This window comes from Cardiocondyla obscurior, linkage group LG08 (assembly GCF_019399895.1).
Source record: "Cardiocondyla obscurior isolate alpha-2009 linkage group LG08, Cobs3.1, whole genome shotgun sequence".
Taxonomy (NCBI): domain Eukaryota; kingdom Metazoa; phylum Arthropoda; class Insecta; order Hymenoptera; family Formicidae; genus Cardiocondyla; species Cardiocondyla obscurior.
In genome coordinates, this window is record NC_091871.1 from 3,060,179 (window position 1) to 3,081,281 (window position 21,103).

Sequence of the window (21,103 nt, forward strand, 5' to 3'; positions counted from 1 at the left end):
CAGTAATTTAATCACGCGCCCATATAAAAGATCGAGAAATTAAAAATAAAACATACAAGTTGTTGAATCCGTCAATTCCAGAATTTCGTGGCGTCGAGTATCTGAAAACACTTTGGAAGTATTAGAACTGTAGTAGTTGATGGCACGTCTCTTTTGTTTGTAATGGTTGCCATGGAAGCCGTGAAATTTTCGGGAGCAACGCTCGTCAATTAGTTTCGAGGAAATCCGTTACGAATCGCCAGTATATAAATTTAATTTTTTTTTTATATATTTAAAATGGAGTAAACTAGTTTTGAGGAAAAAAAAAAGTTTTAACTTGTTTTAAGAACATTCAAAATTTTTAATAACTCAAAAAATTGTTTCTAGGAATACAGAGGTGTGCAATATCATTTTTATTGACAAAGTAGCACTTTATTCATATGAAAAAGTAATACAACGTTAGGGCCTGTGCTTAATTTTTTTTTTTTTTTTACTTATTCAAAGCGTATGCATAGGAGACAATTTAAAGGCCTTTGTTTTATTTTGGACTCCATAGTTGCATATATGTATAATGCTCTATTTAAAACTTTTAGATTATATCTCTCGTTGACATCGTAAGTCTACCACATATACTATTTTTTTTTAAATTAATTTTTTTTTCGCGAAAAATCATTGTTATTCTATCATTTGTAATCTGCTACATAAAACGTACACTACCCAGTCACTTTGTATTTTGCATCTTGTAAAATATATTTTGTATATCTCTGCAAGTATCTGCGATCGTTAATATATTTTAAATGCTGTTAACACTGAGCACCCCAATTCGCCATGTGATATATACATATATGTACATGACATATATGCATATATGTATATATATATATAATACATCCATTGCTATTAGAATACTTATCAAAATTGCATTTTTAATTTTCTTACGTTGAAAACTTAGTGCTACTTTAATTTTAAACATACTAAATTTATCATTTTCTTAACATTGCTCGATACAAAAAAAAAAAAAAAAAATTTATCGTTAACTTTAAAGAGGTTTAACATTCGTTTTACAATTAATAAAGAAAAAAAAATTATTATTTTCTTTATAAGATGTAAAAATATTCTGAATAAGACATACTGTAATATTTATCATTATTAATTCAATTATTGAACAACTATTTGATTTTAAAATTATACAATATAATGAGATGTAAATGTTATTTAAGTTTATCGTCATTGTCCTTGTTTTTTTTCTTTTTTTTGTGAAACATATACAGTAAATAACTTTTTATCTGTAGTGCACATGAAAGCGCTGTCGAGTGTGTATGCGTGCTGTTTTCAAATATATGAAAACGTATATATAATTGAGGAGGCAAATGTGGGATATTTCTGGGTCCCTTTATTTTTTTTACCAGAGTTCGCCGTCTTTTTCCTTAGCCGGAACTTCAATCACTCGCGGTTTGTCGATTATTCTAGCCGTACGAAGGCCTTTTTCCACAATGCCGATAATCCACGCTTGATATCCTTCTTGTTTTTCGATGTCTTTACAATAAGCTGCAGCCTGCAACAACACAATATACAATTTAAGAAATTATTTCAACCGTATATCTTAAATTCTATGCTAGACTATAATATGCCGGTTAAATATCTAAATAAAATTTCTTTATATTTGAATTCTAGTTGTGTTAGGAAGAAATTTAACTAAATATATGTTAACAATAAATAGCATAAACTTCTTCCTGTTCTTTTACCTGTCTTTCTTTAGAATATCTTACGAATATAAAAGATATTCTACTGTATTAACAGGAAATCTGATTTGTAACCGCGCACAACCGCGGAAAATTAAATTAATCGGGAATTTTTTATTTTCCAGACAAATGCTTTTAACATTAAGATACATTAGATCTTCAGAGTTAATTTTTCTCGAACTGTTTAAATCATCTATTAATGCTTTAAATTTGAGGGTGTAATAAAATTTGATAAACTTATTAACCTGTTCTCGAGGAAGGCAAATGAGCAAACCACCGCTAGTTTCAGCCGAGTGACCTTGCAACAATTGAAACATATTTCCGCATGCCTTCGCTACTGCAGCCATCTTCGAAATAACCGGGAGATTATGGATAACAAAGGAAACTTCATTCTTCTGATGTTTTGCTAAATTCTGAGCATGTCCCAAAAGACCAAAACCGGTCACATCGGTAGCACCATGTGCATTATACTTGTGCATTAATCTAGCAGCTAAAAAATCGAATAACCGTGATTAATTTTAGTTTAACTAAAAAATTTGTGTTAGGATAAATTCATAATGTATATAGCATAATTGCGTTTAACAATATGCACCTGTTCTGTTCAACCTGGCCATACTGTCCATTGCACGCTGATAACCCTTTCGTACATCTTCCTCGCTCACTACAAGTTTGATTCTATTCCAACGATCAGGCTGGTCAAGCCACTGATGCGCATTGACGGCAACTTGTGTACCAAGAGGTTTTGTTAAAACCAACACATCCCCAACTACAGCATTATCTGGTCTAAATAAAATAAAAAATTATAATCTTAGCATTAAATCTATTATTACTGTTACTGGATGCTAATCATAATTACGTACACAATATATTCATTTGCTTGACAAACAGTGGTAGCAACTCCACCAATGGTGCACCAGGGATTCACAACCGTTTGACCGCCAGTTACTGTGGTGCCAGCATCTAGAGCAGAATCTTTGAATCCTCTCATGATCAGCGGCACGACAACATCACGCTCTTTCTCTGTCATTTTGGTGCTAACACCCAACAACATTAACATGTTGTCACAGTCCGTGACTCCCATTGCGTACAAATCACTTAGGACATTGCTGCATGCAATTTTACCTGAAAAATATCTCCAATAGCAGTGAAAAGAAAGAAATGACGTATAACATATAGAATCATACAGATTAAAAAAATGCCTGTATAACAAATGTACACTAAACAAATATTAATTTAATTTGTTCTCTTAATATATAAGATTTATCAAATTTAATAATTTAAAAAATAAATTAAATACAAAAACAGGTTTAAGAACTGATTAACATCGTAATGTTCTTATTGGCTTCACATCTTCTTTCTTACCCATCATATAAGGATCATCGACTAGTGGGTAAAAGAAATCTGTAGTCTGTACCAGGCTAAGCCCGCCATGTCGCACTGGTGTCACGGAGGAATCCATGCCAATACCTGAAATAATATTACGAATTAAATTATAATCCAATAATACATTTTATTCGAAAAATATAATTAAAATATTTTAATTTTTTCTCAATCGTTTAAAAACAATTTAAACACAAAAAATATATATTTAAACGGATTAAATTTTCTTAGGATAACTAAAAAAAGCAATAAAACATAAAAAAAATTAAGAAATCTTTAACAATTATTAAAAAAAAAAATTTATTTTTAAAAATTAGCTACGAAAAACTACAATTAAATAATAGATAATGTTTCCAAGTGTTTTATTAATTGTATATTGATGGGAAACTAAAAAGAACATACGTTTGTTTATTGGAAATTTTCAAATCATTTCTAAAGTATAAAAATTGTAGAATAAAGTTGAGAACATTATATTTCCGGTGATACGGAAGAAATTGGGCGGGAGACGATATGGTCGCCATGTTACGATAGGGCCGCATTGCGACGCCTTCAGATCTTGTATAAATTTAAAATAAAAGCATAAAAAATAAAATAAAATAAGAGAATTTCAAACCGATGACTGTGCATTGCTTCGCATCTCGGACTTGGAGTTTTAAGAATTATGTGCGCGGAATAGGTGCAAGCTTTACGAAAACCCGTAAGAAAGATAGATCTTTCTTTCACGATGACAATTTTTCTATGCAAATATTCGTCTGAAAGAAAGACGGCGAAGAAAAGAGAGAGAGAAGGAGAGGGAGAGTGAAAGAGAAAGAGATAGAGAGAGAAAGAAAATATATGACCGGTGATCGAAGATGCCGGCTTGCAAGCGCGCCGCAACGAGGGGGCTCGGCTCGGTCTCTGATTTATTCATTCGTTCACTTACCGATACGCGGAATAGCCATGTGCATGAAGTGGGCATGCTCGTGATCCTGTGCGGACGCATCGTCTGCCTGTAGTCCCTCGAGGAGTTTACCAAGAACCTCCTGAGGGACTTTACACCCTCATCCTTTTAGGTCGGCAAATCGCGTCAAGCGGAAGGATGCATCGAGATCATGCGCCACCGGGTCAAACGGCCTGCGCAGCGCCAGGGCGTTCGGATTCCCCTCGAGCTCAAGCTGCGCCACGGCCAGGGCTTCCTGCGACACCGTGGTGCCCTGCAGCTCCGCCATCTTGCCGTACGGACTCGTTTACAAGGCGAAGTTCAGGAGTCAAGTCGGCTTTTACGCCTTTGCCGGGCACGTCGTGGCCCAACGTCGAAACCGCCCGCGAACAAACGCGGTGAAAGGCTCGCGGTCACCTTCTAACTTTTCCTCTCTCGCGCGCGCGCGCGCAAGCTGCCCGCACCGGTGTGCTCTCGCCGCTCGTCGTACGCTCCGTAAAACCGGCGATAGTGCAACGCCGCCGAAGGACAGTCACTGGATCTCCCGCGCGCGAACTCACAGCAAATGGGAATTATACTGCTCCGCACCGGCGTCGACTAGCCGGGACCGTACGCGTCGACAAAATGGACGCGGTAACGCCGGCACGGCGATATCGAGGGCGCGAGCGAGCCCCCACGGTGCCACCGCCACGGTATCGGCTGCATATCCTGGTTGGCTGATTTCGAACCCGCGCAAGCGTCCGCGGCGCCGCGTCGCAGGGTTGTAGCGCGTTACGTGCGAGCCATCGTCCGAAATTACGCCGCTTCTCCTTTGTCGCCGGAAACTATACACTTCACTCCGGCCAAGTTCGCTGTCCGCTTCCGACGACGTGCTTTTCGCAAGCTAAACGTATCAAACGGGTAAGAATCGATTTTATTACAGTTCCTAACGAGGGAAACTAATGGAAGAACGCCAATCAACGGATAGAAAGTTAATTAAACATATATTGGATTTATTCTTGTATATTCTTGATTGACATATTTTTTTCTGCAACGTCGATTCCTGCGAACGATGTTCGTTGAGAATTGACGTGAGCGAGCGATGTTTCATCACCGGCTCGCTGCTCGATGTCGCGAAGGAAATTCATATTTAATCCGCATTGATCCTAATGCAACACGTGCCGCTTTTATTGTCGCGCAGCGAGACGGTAACTCGGGAACGATAGGTTCGATTTATGCTGATGTGTGCGTGCCGTGAATACCGCGGTGATATCGGCCGAAGTGTTAGTATACCTAGGTGCACCGAAGTCCGTCATCACGAAGCAATACGTATTGTTCATTGGTCTTTTCTCCACGCTCGTCGTTTCCATTCGCTTCGAATGCACCGCGACAGACCAATCGACGCGCCGTCATGCTGTCGACGGTTCTCAAATTATACCTTCCTCGCGTCTAGATTTTACACTAATTTATACATTGAAGAACGAAATAAATTAAACCGCTCTCTTCCTCTCTTTTTCGAGAGAGCGAATTTTACTTACATTTTAAATACAATTTTTGACTTTATAATTCAGTACTATAATGTAGATTCATATAACTTTAGTTACAATTACTGCACATTATAATTGATTTACATAAAAAAAGAAGTAAAATTTGTTTAAACGTGGCGATGAGTAAGTAACGTTTTACGAGAATTTGTACGTGAACAAGAGCTCGCGAGAACGTCACGGAGATTCAATAGGCACGTTGTAGTTGAAGAAACTGCCGGCGAAATGTCTCTGTGTGCGCGCGCGAATACTGGCGTGCGATCGTCTTGGAATGCCGTCCAACCGATCGCGCGCGCCGACTCGCCTACTTCACGACGTTTCCCGCGCAAATCGTGGCTACGATCTATTCGCTGCGAGTTCTACTGCGAGCCGCTCTTTTGTATTCTCACGTATGTTACTATACTCAGAGAAATACGGCTAAAAATCGCTTTTCTTATTAGCACGACCGCAAATCCAACTTTCAACGATCATTAGAAGACCTCATTAATTTGATTAATGAATATATGGTCACAGGTTATAGATGACTTGTGCCGAGTACCCAGAGCAGCTTCGCTCGAGTGGACTATATCGTGTTTACGGATCAAATATTTGCATCGTGATCAGACACGTCGACAGCACCGAGGACTTACGTAGGCTCGCCGCTACTGCAAATCGTATTCCAAAACTTGGATAAGTTTGTACGAAGCCTCATGTCGTTGTACGTATTTGTGAGATTTATTTTAGAAAATAGCTATTGCCTAACCTAGGTTTCCCGAAAAATAATTTTTTATAACGAGATTTTATGGCTTTCATTTTGGGACATATCGATATACGTTTTGATTGCAATGCTGAACACAAAAGGGCAGGAGGGCGGATAAATATCAGCCTCGTTGACAATTCTATATCCGATGTAAAATTGTATCGGAAAATTATAACGAATGTAATTACAGAAGCAACAATAGATTCGATGTCGTTTTCATATTCATACGCTACAAGCAATAAATATAATATCTTCTTTATCGATAATCAATAAATATAAAAAAATAATAGTATCTACTAAAAATCGCAGTAGTATGTACATTGTCGTTTCTTTATTGAAGTTCTCAGAGACTTTTTTTTCGTCGAAACTACGGATCTAAAAATGATAGAAAATTCGTAGATAGACGGGGCTTCGCGTAGCTGACATGGTTTTGACAGATATGATTCATTACAGGCATTGCAGTACAAATAACGAGTGCGGGCGTACCAGAGTGCGGATGCACCGGAGTGAACGTCGCCGCAAATCTCGTCTAGTTCCGCGTCAGGTCACGGAGTACGGAGGCGCGGAGCAGAGCACTCGGAGGCGACGGAGGACTGAGCTCACGATGTCAGTTTCGCTCGCGCGTCCGACCGGGCAGGACCCAGTACGGCGATTGACGTGCGTGATCGATCGCGAAGCAGCGAGCCACGAGCTGTGCTCCTGGCCCGATCTCCACGCGACGATCCCGCCGACACGGACGTCCTCGCGGCGCATCGATCACATGTTATCCTCGGGATGACGTCACGGCCGCGCCGTCAACCCCGCTGAAAATCCCGTTGATGAAGCTGCCCCAGGATGATGCAGGACATCTCGGGCGGCCCCGCCGACGACCAACGTGCCGCCTCCAAGTCGGTGCTGCTCAACACCTTCGTTGTGAAGAAGAAGCGATGCCGCGTGTACTTTCATCGCGGCACGCTCATCTGGGAGACCGAACGACCGCCTTACAGTAAGTCGGAAGAGAACGCGATCCTTGGATCGTCAAATATCCGCTTGTCGCGGTTTCAAGCTTTTCATAACCGGCGATTAAATGATTCATCGCTGCCAACGAGATCCTCTTGAATAAACTTGAATAAACTCACTACTATAATAATTAATTATTCATCTTTTTCCACCGTGCTCTTTATTAACGTAAATATAAATTTTAATCGCCGGTGACAAAATGCTTTTACTGTTAATTATTTTCAAATGCAGAGAATACCGCGATAATTATCGTCCCGTTAACTGTGCGTGGAATGTTCGTTCAAAAGTACGTTTTCCTCCACTCGAGATTGAGTCGAGGAGTCCGATGTTCGCGGTCTGTATCTTGATTAACGATTTAAATCGTCGATGATAAAACCTTTGTCGATCGAATTTCGTTTGCACGCAGAAATAGATACTGCGATAATTATCACGTCGTCAGTATGCGTGCAAAGTTTTCACAGCGTCGGCAGCACGTCAATCATGGCTGCATCGAGCTGCGATGTAGGATTAACGCAGGAACGATCTCAAGATTCTCTTCAAGCGACACGTTATTACGAAATTATCATTTCGAGAATGCGTGTTTTGTTTTTGTCGAAAATATTGGACGTTTAAATGTCAAGATTGTATTTTAATGAAGGCCAACTCGAGCCTCGATCTTAATGTCCTCGCAGAATTCAAATATTCAAGGATAAATCACATTTGTAGATATATTAGAGGGTAATAATTCTTTTTTTTTTGAGGGGGTGAATAGTTTCGGATTTAATAAGGATTGGAATAAATGTCGGCTGAATCGTGCCGTCAACAATGTGTACGTTTCCTCTTAGTAGGGATATTGGATACGCAATTTACGAGCTATTCAGCTTGCCTTTGGAATTGTGACGTTAATGGGATAAATTGTTCGCTTGACAGACACTCGACAGTCCGCAAAATCTATTCTTAGCAAATATAGATAGGCGAGTGATAAGGTAAATTAATATTTCGTCGTTCGACGGGACGTTTTCACTCATATCGAGGTCCTTTCCGAGCTTTTACGAAGACGAACAGAGACAAATAAACGTAATTATCGACTAACTACAATGCTATTTCATCGGCGAACGTTTTCTTTTGACAGGAAGTGAGGAAGGCTGAATTAATCATCTTTCTCTTTAGAATTATTGCTATCATGTTCAACCGGATGAATCTATTTTTTACAAATAATTTAATGTCACATTGCGTAAATCTCTCTCTCTTTTTTTTTTTTTTTTTTTAATACTATTAAACGTAGTAATTTACACACTTTTATTTGAAAAATTCTTGGTGTAAATTTATAAATGATGCAGAATATTACAAGTTTTCTAGGCGCAAATTTTTCGCGTATTCAAAATCTACCTAACTGGATCTACATAGATAAACGCAAGATAATTTAACAAGTTCTTCCAGTTAACGATCGCTCGCGCTATCCACCACTCGTTCTCTTTTCTTACCGCAGTCCGTTTACTTTTACCTTGCCTTGTGGCAATCTCTAGGCTGCCTCGCCGCTTATTTCGCGGGGCTGCGCCTGTTTTTCTTTGCATAAGAAAGTCGCAATCACAGCGTGAACGACCGACTTCTCCACTGGCTGTTTAGCCGCGTACTCAACTCAATCCCAAGGCCGGGAAATGGAAAAACATGTTCTTCAGTCGGATTTATTTAACGTTCTTTCTTAAAGTCTCTTTATTTCGCCGCACATTGGCGACTGATAAAATTACATCAGGGCAAAAAGTCGTTATGTAAAAATCAGGTTCAGGATCGCGTTACGATTAATCCTCGTACTTGGTTTTTTTCATCTTCGTTGTATTACACAATAATTGTCTAACACTTACGCCTTGCGTGGATCGTTTTTATTATCTCTCGTTTTCCTTCTTTTTCTCGTTTGGTAAAATGTTCTTCAGGCCAGTGAGCGCTTATTAATACTATTCAAGCAATTCAGTCTTATAAGGTGGATGTGTGATGCGAGGTAAGTGTGTGGGACTTGATGAGAGGAGTTGGTTATACCTGTCCTTGACCTTCCATTGGTACAGCATCCTTTGCAACGGTAGGCGCTACGTTATTGAGGCTTATAAGATTAAAAAGAATCGGAAGAACGGGGAACGAGCAAGACCATTATTCTATAATTTACAATGTTGAACATCCGCGTGATAAGCGACCATGTGAAAATTTCATCTGACATCTTTTTCAATAGATTGACCTGCCGTGCGAGGTTTAACGCTTTCAATTAAGAAGTTGTACTAAATGAAAATAGGTAAAATAATTAAAATATGATTTATGAAAGATCAAGCTGATGCAAGACCGGTTCTTGTTGAGTACTTAGATAGAAAAATCAATCTTGAAGAAGTAGCAACTGAGGCTAGCATAGATACTTAAATTAATTAAAAAATTTATCTTATGTCTTGTTCTCTAGAACTTTATAATCGATCAAAATTTTTATCTCGTGCCAATTGTTTTTTTTTTTTTTTTTTTCTAATTTTCCGGAATGTTGCGCAGTACTTACGCACGTGAACAAATTTTTTGCACGTGCATAGAAAGAAATAAAATTTAACGAACTTCCATGCCTGCCTGTAAGATAGAATGTCTTCACTTGTAGGTTCACTTTACTACCTCGAGACGCAAGGGTGTCGCGTGGAATATTAAGAACTTCTCGACGATCCGTTCACGTAGACGGGAACACATGTCAATACCCATCTCGTCCTTGAACGTTATTTGCATATCGTCCCATTTCCGTATACCATTATGCGTGCTTTTTGCATCATGAATATTGAATAAAAGAGCGATAATCGTGCCGTGGGTGGCGCATATCTGCAATATACAACCGCATTTTTTCAGTCCTAGAAACGTTTCGCGTTCAACAATAAGATCTTCGTAATCGACACAAGAATTTTTCAGCTCGTAAAGAAAACGAAATTAATATACATATAATTAGTAACGATATATTAATAAAATGCGAATAAATGCCAAAATAAGTGCTAAATCTAGCTAAAAGAAATTAGTAGTAAAATAATTTAGTAAGATAATTAAAAAAAAAAAAAAATTTGCGATTATTATTTAGCTCGACGTTTGCGGAAGCTCTTTGTTCATTTCTTAAGTACTGTACGCTTCACCGAACGTTACTCTCAGGCTGGCTCCAGACAGTTTAACGCTTCCGTCATTGTTTTAGTCGTAAGGCCGAGTAAGGCAGTCTTTTTATTACGTTTGCATTACGTGTGCCGGAAATATTCAGGGGGATAACGCTCGATCGAAAATAGCGCCGCTAATTTCGAGCCGGCGATGCGACTCGTCGATTTTAATAGCGCCCGTTTCGGGATCGAGATGCTGCAAGCGAGGCAAGTGCAACGCCTGCGGTCTTTCACTTTCCATCGTTCAACGTGTCGCCGGATGTTTCTTACAGCGGCACGTTATCCTGGCCAGACAAGAGAAACCTGTCTGTATGTGAGAAACCGGTATTGCGGTATGTCGACGACCTATGGCACGATTATCTCTTCTTTCTAATTATTTTACTGAAAAAAAATTCTAAGTTTTCACTCTGTTAACCGGTAGCTTCGACGACATCCCTGCAAATTATTATTTACTACTGTTATCTATTGTACTTCATTTATTCCCATTTTTATTTTTATTTTTTTATTGAATTATTTTATTAAAATTTTTTTTTACTAGAATCTTTTATTACAGTTTTATTATTATTGTTGAACGGCTTTAGAAATATCAGAATAAAATGTTTCCGCGTGCGCGAAAGGGATTTACGCGCCGGGAAACGTCGCTCGAACCGTCTTAATTATGCAAAGGCAAATGATTCAGACAGTCACGTAACTAATTTGAGAGTTGTCGTGAATATCGCGTATTCATTTTCATGTGTCTTGTGTTGGTATTGTTGAGGAGCCGCATTTGTATCCATTTTATACGTCCGTGTAACACGCAAAGAAGAGGAAACACGTTATTAAACGCGTATGCACGCGAATATCGAAGTGATATCCGACTTGAGCGCAAAGAATACGCCTTACACAACTTTGTACATATTCAGGATAAAAATTCCCTGTTCTCACTCGATTTTGCTTCCTCTTCTTTCCAGATATTTCAACCCGGACAATCAGTTCGCTTTTTAACTCGCGGGAAACGAACGCAAATCAACCAATTAATTATATAACGGCGACGAGATTTCCGGTGAATAATATCCTAATTGGATGAAACTTACAATAATTATTAACAAAATTACTTTCCGCGAATATGAAAATGTTATTTTGTGAGAACCTTGTAAGGATCGTTATCGCGAATTGATTGTTACAAATTCATCGTCAAGAACAACTTCCTGAAATCAAGTTTCTTTCGTATCGGTCCGATAAATTGTAACGAAACTTAAGATAAAACGCTATTTATAAAATAACTCTATGTACTACGTAAAGTACGGAAACATACGGAAGTAATTTTTTAAAATTACACGTGCATTAATTTTTTTTTTTTCTCTCTCTTTCTCTATGTATATTAAATAAGCACATCCTAGATAAGTTTTGCAGCGTTATATAATTTGCATCTTTTTTATCCACGCCTTTGTTCAGCTGTGTACATCTGAAAGAAAAAAATGCGCTGCATAAAATTATACATAAAACTCCGGCCTGGAATCTGACGTGAATTATAAAACCGTCTGAAGAATCGATAGACGTCTTGCACGGCGCACGAGGAAGTCGTAAATGCGGGACAATAACTGTCGGGGTTTTATTAAGGCCGATCGCAACGCGCGATACATTGCCAATGAATTGGCCCTCGATAACAAGCGTTCGTTAAAGCGTGATAACGTCGACGTTAGCAATCACACTCGAACGAATTACCACTCCGAGTCGCGGGTACGATGGATGGATGTTCAAATCGTTTGAGACGCATCGCGAGAATCCGAAGCGTTGTTAGTTAAAAATAAATTTCGCCACGTGCATCTCGGCGCGATTCACCGCGCATTGTTCCGAAACGTGTATTTCACCCGCACAATGCGATGTATAAATTTTTTTTTTTTCTTTTTTTATTTGCCGTCAAAGGCGATCTCACTGTTAATTTTTTCTAGCGTTAAACAAATTTTTAATTAATTCTAAAATGTTTTGAATGCGTAATTGAACGTAACGTAATTGAAATGAGAGTCCTCGATCTCGCGAGTCAAAGAATACAAACGTGGCAATTTGTGACGCAAGTCATGATTATTTGATAAGTTTTTTTTCATATTTTCGAGTTACGAATACATAAGTGCGAAGCGTACTGGTCTATAAAATCTTTTTTTATTCGTTAAAAAAATGAGGAAAGAAAAAGGAACAAATCTTAAATTACAATAGACTAATCTTTATTATAGATTGAAATAAAGCTTTCTTTGATGATAAGCAGAAGATAATTCCTGATATTCCAACAACACGATTACATAGCGATTTATCAGGAACAAAAAGAGATAAGAACGCACGTTTCAAATAGTCTTGTGGATTAAAAAGAACTTTTTACATAAAATAACAGGTAAAAAGAATGAGAATCTACGTATTGACAGTAATTAATAAAAATTGAAAAAGAAACTTTAACAAGAAAACATTTTTCTAATAGTATCATGATTTATATTTTACGTACATATTCTTTTTAATGAAGAAGAGAGAAAAAACTCACGTAAAATTTTAGATCATATTTTATTTTCGCGAATAAAGTAATTAACGTAAAATAGAGCTCTCTCTTTCTCTCTCTCTCTCTCTCTCTTTATGAGATAATAATCAAATCCGCTATTTTCTTGCATTCTGGCGTGCAAGTGTGTACATACACCTGGCTCTTTGGTAATGCGTAATGTGGTAACTGGAAATGTTGCGCAACATCTTACTAGCAAGTGGAATACCGTTCTCTGTAGTTCACGTCCGCCGGATAAGCGCGGCCACTTTCGGCGGCATAATATAATAAAATAATATATGACCTGTACAACACTTGAGATAGAATGTATTGCGATAACGCAGCAAGAGTTAATGAAGTTATACCTGCCGCAAAAAATAAGCTGTGCTTATGCAACATTGATAAACGCGGCAGATAATGTGGCGAATAGACGAGTGGTCGAGCACGAAGTATTTCTTCAGAGGGTTAAATTAATAATTAAGCTCGTGCGAAACTCGAACCAACTTACCAAACTTTTTAACTATAATCTGAATCGAAGTTGTACGTGCACATATGTAACTCTTAGAGGTCGCGTTCACGGTTTATTAATTCTCAAATGAAACACTGGGTTACAATGATCCAAGTGGATTTTTAAAAGTTAAAAGTAGAAACTTTCTCTTTCTCTTTTTTTTTTTTTTTTCTTCTTCCAAATATATCTAACACGTAAAACAGCGCTTTAGAATTGACGCATTAGATCCCGAGATACGAGTAAAAAGAATTAAAGCATCCGGGATGGTGTGCTGTTTGAAGTCCAACAATTACTGACAATGAGAAAAGAATTCTGAATTAAATTAAATATCGGTATATGTACACAGGGTGTTCCATGATAACAAGCCTATTCCCGAAAGGAAGATAGTTTACTATGGGACACTCTGCATAAAGAACCCGATTTATTAATTAATAAATCGGCTTCGAGATATTCATTTTAACGAACTGCCCTGATAATCCTCTGTCGTTCTTTCAGCCAGATGGACTCTGCCTTTGACAAACGTTCTTGCGGTGCGCTACGGCGACGACTGGATACCAGGCGTGAGCGTTAAGGAAAAACAGCCGGCGCAGCCGACCTCGCCGACCACGGTTTGCCCGACGAATTTTATTCTGCACTACGCCGTACGCGGACGGAAAAGCAAATGGAGACATCACAGCGTAACGATGAGCCACACGGATCCCAGACAGGTCGCCTCGTGGGTGAAAACCATTCGCAATTATCTTCTAGGTGGGTCGCCGACCGCGATAATCCCGTTCCAAATCTATCGGAGCGTGTCATTCGATACTTCGCGAAACAGTCTCCGGCGATCAGCGTCGGCTAAAATAATAATTTTAGAATTGCGACGTGTACGTTGTATATACATGTATGTGGACGCACGAGCGAGGAGGCGTATCGACGATCATTGTCTGCAAATGATGGAACGACGTGAGCCTGGAAGATCAAACAGAATCGCGAACCCTGAGCAGAAGGCATCGCGCTCAATATCGTACTTCCTGCGTCACGTGTTGCGAAACGAGGGTGCTATCGAAGGTCGCAGACAATTAGTGCAGAGAATAATTAATGGCGCGCCTGTAATTTTCTACAACGCGTACGTGTGACGTTCGAGAAAAAATGCACGCGTATTGTTATAGCGATACGCGAAGCTGACGCTGTTACGTCTGCGAGCGGCACCTTCGCATTGATATATCTGTATAAATTTAATTTGCATTGTATACTGCTTAAAAGTAATAAGTTTTTTTTTCGCTGACTTGGCAGAATAGAAAAAGAAAAATCTAAAAGGAAGCGGGAGAAAAAGAAATCGTTTGTAAAATTTTGTAATCGCAATATTAACATATTTTTTTATAGACAAATTAATGACGGAAATAATTTAAATTTAGGAAAATATAAAAAGGAAAGTTCTAATTTAGAAAATAGACATTAATAACGACGTAACTGAAAGCTTTATATAATGTTTCTATATATTCTATATATAAAAATTCTATATATTCTATATATAAAAATTCAGAGATAAGTTTAACTAGTTAAAGATAAGCTTCTAATTATTGTTGTGCTGCATTACAGAACAAACATGTCGATAAACAACCGCTTCTTTTTACGAGTATTTTTTCGTTGGAGTTAAAGGCAGAAATGTAATGCGCAAAGTCTAGGCAGCTAGTTAACCCAGTTGGAATCGGCGTAAATCGCGATGAAAGGTCTGCGCCACGGGAATTACACGCGTTGACCCTAAAACTTTGGTAGCTCAGGCAGCGTAGCCGGAAAATTAGCTGCGGCTGCCGTGAAAGTTTTATCGCGGATCTGTTTAATTTCACGAAATTCGATAGTATCCGAATTAAATCGCAGCCCCGCTTGCCGATTTAGTATTTATAAGTTTCAATAGCCTCTAGACTACAAACTGCTACCTTACGCTCGTTGATTTCACCGTTTACCAATTTTGAAAATCGCTTTCTATATACTATAACGTTGTCGTTTTCGTGTTTCGGCAATTTTTCCCTTTTCGTATAAGCTTTTAGACCTTTCGAGTTTAAATTCAATCGTCTCTCCGCTTAGGGACGTCGCAAAATTAATTAAGCGAGATGCGATCTTTTTCGGCTCGCTTGAAACGCAGCTGTGCTGCATGTTGACCTTGAAGGAAAGGGAAGATAGAGACAAAGAGAGAGAGAGCGAGTAAATTTAATGAACGTCGAGACAAACAGGGTGGACATGTTCTAAACTACCCCTATCGACCGTCGTCGCGAGGCAACAGCTGTTATTGATCTAAAGGTTTGCTATGCCCATGTAATCGTCGTTTTCGCGAAAGAAACTCCTTGTTCGATTATCGACGTTTCCTCGCGTGCCACAAGGAAAATTGATCGGAATACTTTATACGATTAAACTTTGCCATCCTTCCTCGAGTCTCCATTTGACCCGTTTTCCTTTTTAAACAAGCGAAGTTGATTACCTTGCAATGAAAAAGGGAGGAAGTCGATTAAAGAGCTTCATCCGTTTTTAAATTTTTTTTCCTATAAAAAAAAAAGGAACAAATGGACTTTCTTATTAATTAGTATGATAAGATTACATAGCTTTTGCAGAAATATATATCACTTTTTTCACATTTATAAACTTTTCTCCGGTTTCTATCTTTAATCAATGTTTACTGAATAAAAAAAAAAAGAAGGAAATTGGATTAAAATTGGAAATTTTCCAAAGAAACTAAAAACCGACAAATTGACAGACAAGCGTAAAAAGTTGTTAAAGCTAGAAGAAAGATTCAGAAACTAAATTTAATTCAGTTTATTATTTCAGGTTTAACGTATCGACCCCGAAAGGTGATGCTGTTCATCAATCCTATAGGCGGTAAAAAAAAGGGTGTCAAGATCTGGGAGAAGGAGGTCCAGCCGCTCATGACCATTGCTGGCATTGAGACAAAAATGATGGTCACGGAGCATGCCGGCCACATTCGCGACGCACTACTCACGGCCGACTTGAGTGACCTACATGTGAGTCCTGTTCTTGCAAAAGTAACATTGCATCCTTTCGTATACATGCAGTATCCATAAATTTGGTAGAAAAAATGAATTGGATAGATTTAAATAACAAGAGATACGTTCAGCAATTTTGGTAGATTTTATGTACAGATATACATTAATTTTATTATTTTATATTTTAAAGTAATTCACTAGTTTAGAATAATTTCTTACCATTTGTATAAAAGAAAATATAAAATGCGGTTAATTTATAAAATACAAAAAATATATTTATATCTATATGTTAATTATATTTTTAGATTTAAAAATAGAAAGTTGTTTTCAAATTTGATTTATTACGTAGGCGGTGGTATGCATCGGCGGTGACGGTACGTTCGCTGAGGTGTTTAACGGTCTGATTTTGAGAGCAGCGAAAGATCAGCAAATCGATCCCAATGACCCTGACGTCAGACTACCCAGTCCCGCCTTACCTGTCGGCGTTATACCCAGCGGTAGCACAGACACGGTTGCCTACAGTTTGCACGGCACCACCGACGTGCAGACTGCCGCCATACATATCATTTTCGGCGACTCAATTGGTCTTGACATCTCATCGGTTCACAGCAATGTTACCTTGCTCAGGCTTTACGCCAGTGTGCTGAGCTATGGGTATTTAGGCGATGTTATTAGCGACAGCGAAAGGTTCCGTTGGATGGGACCCCGTAGATATGATTGGTCCGGTAAGAGTCTCGAAAATTTGCGATTGCTTATTTTGACAAGAAATATATTTTATTTAGCAAAGTTAATCAAGTCTGATTATTTAATTCAGTTATATGTTACAATCTATTAAGCTTTGAATAAAAATTAAATTAAATAAATAAGATTAATGCTAGTTATAAATCGATTCTTGCTTTTTGATTTTGCAGGATTTAAAAAAATAATAGCGAACAAAGGATACGAGGGTGAAATAGAATTGTTATCGGACCCGTGTCATCCGGCGGAGAGTACTAGGTGCACGAAAAATTGCTTACGCTGTCAACAACATAAGTATAACAGCGTTTGTGACGAAGAAATCTCCAGTAAATATTAAGAAACAATATATAATGTACCTTTAAAATCAACTAAAATTAAGCGAATAATATATCCGGTTTTTGTGCAGGATTGGTAACGGTCAGTGGGAAGTTCTTCATGGTGAACGGTGCGAATGTGTCGTGCGCGTGCTCGAGGAGTCCAATGGGTTTCAGTCCACATTGCCACGTAGGTGACGGCTGTGTAGACGTGATCCTAATTCGGCACACATCCTTGATAAACAATATTAGATTATTGCTCAGGCTATCCAGCAAACAAAAAACTTTGGTATGCGTGAGTCCCAATCATGCATAATTGCATAATGATCATCAATTATTCACTTTCTTGCTTGACATCTTAATAGCTAAATGCTGTATAAATCATTTTATATCTAACACCTTCATATACACACTAATATACATATATTAAATTTCTACTTCCGTTATATGCATGATTCATATTCTTAAAAGTCATTTTTTAATGTCATATTTTTTAATATTAATTGGTGAAATCAACCTATCCGTGTATTGTATAGTACGAACTACCTTTCGTCGAGGTCTACCGGGCGAGACAATTTACATTCCGCGCCCTACCGATGCTACAATTCGAGAACGGGTTAAACGCGACTCGTTCGAACTCACGATTCAGCGTATGGAATTGCGACGGTGAAGTAATCGACAGCACCAATGTGAAAATCAGGCAAGTAAACATCGTGCGATAGCGATCATGTTATCGTTATCCTACGGTGCATTAGTCCCTCTATTTTAACTTACCGGTTGTATTTTCAAATTTTTATCTTATCTAAAAATTTTTATACTGTGTAAGCAATTTAGATATAATAATTATATTTCCACGTAGAGAAATAAAATACTTCGTAGTTTGGTTGTTAAATTTGTGCAAGGAAACATTGTCTTACGTTGCTTAAATATTTGCTCAGGGTACACTGCCAATTACTGAAGGTTTACACGAGACGGGCTCAGGAATCAATCTAGGAATCGACGTGCCTCAGCTATTCTGCGTGAAGGACCGTTAACAAGGTTGTCGAACGGCCAGTTTTCAAGGCCACGCATCGCGTCGCTTTCAAGGACGCAATGTTCCTTTATCTTGTGTGCTATTATGATCAAGATATCTTACATCATAGATTAATTAAGAAACAAATTATTCGTTCTTTTGATTATCGCACTGATAAAAAGAACGAACAATATTTTTACATTAATGTCGCATTTTCAAGCGTGTTTAACGCGAGAATAAATTCACGCATTGAATACATTGCTCCCTGGATAAAATTCTGGTAGCAACGAGTAAACCTCGGTTCTTAAAAATGTTATTAGAGTTACATGTATTTTACTTCAAGAACAAGCTTAATTCGTGGTTGTCAATCCGAGGTTAAATTAATAATCACTAATGTAATAAATTATAATAAAAATAATATTACAAAATCTCCTTAATTCTAGAGAGGTGGCTTAAGTAAAGTTCACTTGCGATTGCACCGAATCTAGAGTTATGAAGAAAGAATTTTGCAAACGTTAGTTGTACCATCAAATCGGGTAATTATTGGGCACAGGTGATCGATTAAAGATCAGTACACGAGCTTACATCATTTCGATTTATGTCTGCACATATCCGTCTCGTACGTAGAAATTATTTTTAACTTCCTTATCATTTGCATTTAATGACTGTTTAGCAATTGATGCGCTTTTTGAAAATACAGATATTGATCATTCCATCTATCGGCGCGATACAAACCGCAAAAACGCTCAAATTAATTTTATAAGTGTCGGCGATATTTCCTATGCAAAACGTTAATGCAAAATAGGTGTAATACTATCACATCCTGCGCTTCTCAATTACTATTTTATTCATGTATATTACATTATATTACACGCGTATATTTGTTAGAAACTGATCCAGAGACTGCAATTATCAGGTCTCCTCTCATACAGAAACCAATGGCGACACTATGTATAATATATCGATCTTCTATATTTTGTACTTAAAACATTTTATTATTAACAAACTAGAAGTGAATAAATAAGCGTGGCAATTATTGTTACTTAAATTTATACATTATTGATTGTATGCACACAATTGATAGCTAATACGATTTCGTCGATCAGACGCGCGCCTTAATTAAAACTCTTTTAATATTTTCGGCCAATTTTTATGAAAAGTTAAACGGTGCGAAAATGGTGCCTGAGTTTTATGAACTTTAAAATTTAAGTCAATGCTATATTTATAACAGCAATTAACAAGCTTATTTTTAATAGCTTCTATCTTTATTCGCGGATATAAAGTATTTGTATAGTAATTGTACAATGAAAGAGTGTAGTATAGTTGGATAAGATTATTTGCGATTAAAACGCAAACGTTTATGCAAATGTGCGAGATTATTAATTAAATTATCAATATTTATATATTTTAGTGTTTTATGATTCTATTTATCTTTTCACAATTATATTAATTTGCAAAATAAGAGCCGAGTGTGCCATTTTTTCGTTTTTTGATCTCTAAATTTAATAAAAAATAATTTTAAAAAGTATAACGATGAAATAGTATTTTTGCGTACGATTAAAAATACTTCACAACTTTTTAAACTGTCTGTATATTTGCATAAACAACATTTATTTATGATGCTTAAATCTTTGACATTATCTTGGTCTTTGCGTAAAGTGTAATACAATTTAGTGTAATGTATATCGCAAATATTCTATTTTTAGTATTCTAAACAGATGCTATTTCACATGGTGGAGAATTAGACATAGACAGGTTTCGCTATATATGTAATCGGCGAATTATGGACAGCACAAATGTTACTGTATAAGTCCTGCTGTGTCGTAAAAAATTCATCAGGGGAGGAGCTATAACGCTCGTGATTATCTCGTTTGCTGCTCGTAGAAAGCTCGATATTGCGCAGCTAGGGAATGGTGCAATATACGATATATTTTAAGGGAGATTACTTTGAAATATATTTTTTTACAAAAGTTTAGATTCCGTAGCACGAGATCTAGACTATATGCAAGTTTGATTCGTTCCTTTAAATAATAACATATCATGTTGATTTGTATCAATCTATATAGAATTTATACCGAGATGAATATTTTTTTATTTGTAAAGCGTTATTTGCGCAATTGAAATGATGTCTTCTTAAAGGGCAGTTTAGACTTAACGCATTAACGAAATAGTATCACCGAAGCAGCATATAACATAATATACATTATAAAATTGTACAGATAAATGATACATATATATTTTTTTTTAATCACAATGTATTTATATATATATATATAGAAAATGGACAAATACAGCGAAAATCAATGTGATGACCAGCGGTAACATACATATTATTTTGATTTATATCACTGGAAAGGTGCACCAGTTAACATGTGTGGATGCACAAAATAAATGATATTAACTTTTTCTATATTGTGTACCCCTTTTTCTTAAGAATAACATATTTTTTTAGGAATTATTTAATCACAAAATCAAAATTTTAATTATTAAATAAATTTATAATTTTATTCATAGATATTATTCCATCAGCCACTTAATCTGAAACTTTTCTTCAAACGTGTCGCGAAAATAAATGCCATTTTCGGCTAATTTTTTTACATCCAGTGAATGAGTAATGGTTGTCGATTGACTCTTATCAGCA

The 21,103-nt window shown here is 37.3% G+C and overlaps 2 protein-coding genes across 2 annotated transcripts; one reads left to right on the top strand and one right to left on the bottom strand.

The window, feature by feature from the left end:
• Positions 1-389: 389 nt before the first annotated feature.
• Sps1 (inactive selenide, water dikinase) lies at positions 390-4,602 on the bottom strand. The gene is made up of 6 exons (XM_070660443.1): positions 4,024-4,602; positions 3,084-3,188; positions 2,582-2,843; positions 2,314-2,504; positions 1,967-2,211; positions 390-1,534 (listed from the first exon to the last, which is right to left on the bottom strand). The coding sequence occupies exons 1-6, from the start codon at positions 4,307-4,309 to the stop codon at positions 1,382-1,384; spliced, it is 1,242 nt and encodes a 413-aa protein (XP_070516544.1). The 5' UTR covers positions 4,310-4,602; the 3' UTR covers positions 390-1,381.
• A 2,277-nt stretch (positions 4,603-6,879) lies between these two features.
• Cerk (Ceramide kinase) lies at positions 6,880-20,872 on the top strand. Its single transcript, XM_070661257.1, has 8 exons — positions 6,880-7,267; positions 13,916-14,167; positions 16,223-16,416; positions 16,748-17,123; positions 17,310-17,462; positions 17,543-17,739; positions 17,987-18,150; positions 18,389-20,872. Exons 1-8 carry the CDS (start codon positions 7,117-7,119, stop codon positions 18,441-18,443), a joined length of 1,542 nt encoding a protein of 513 aa, XP_070517358.1. The 5' UTR covers positions 6,880-7,116; the 3' UTR covers positions 18,444-20,872.
• The last annotated feature ends 231 nt before the right edge of the window (positions 20,873-21,103 follow it).

Bases quoted from the DNA above. Each gene is read 5' to 3' on its own strand.
- Cerk (XM_070661257.1), top strand. From the start codon at position 7,117: ATGATGCAGGACATCTCGGGCGGCCCCGCCGACGACCAACGTGCCGCC. The intron at 17,463-17,542 runs GTAAATATTAAG...GTTTTTGTGCAG, and splicing joins TTGTGACGAAGAAATCTCCA to GATTGGTAACGGTCAGTGGG. The intron at 18,151-18,388 runs GCAAGTAAACAT...ATATTTGCTCAG, and splicing joins AGCACCAATGTGAAAATCAG to GGTACACTGCCAATTACTGA.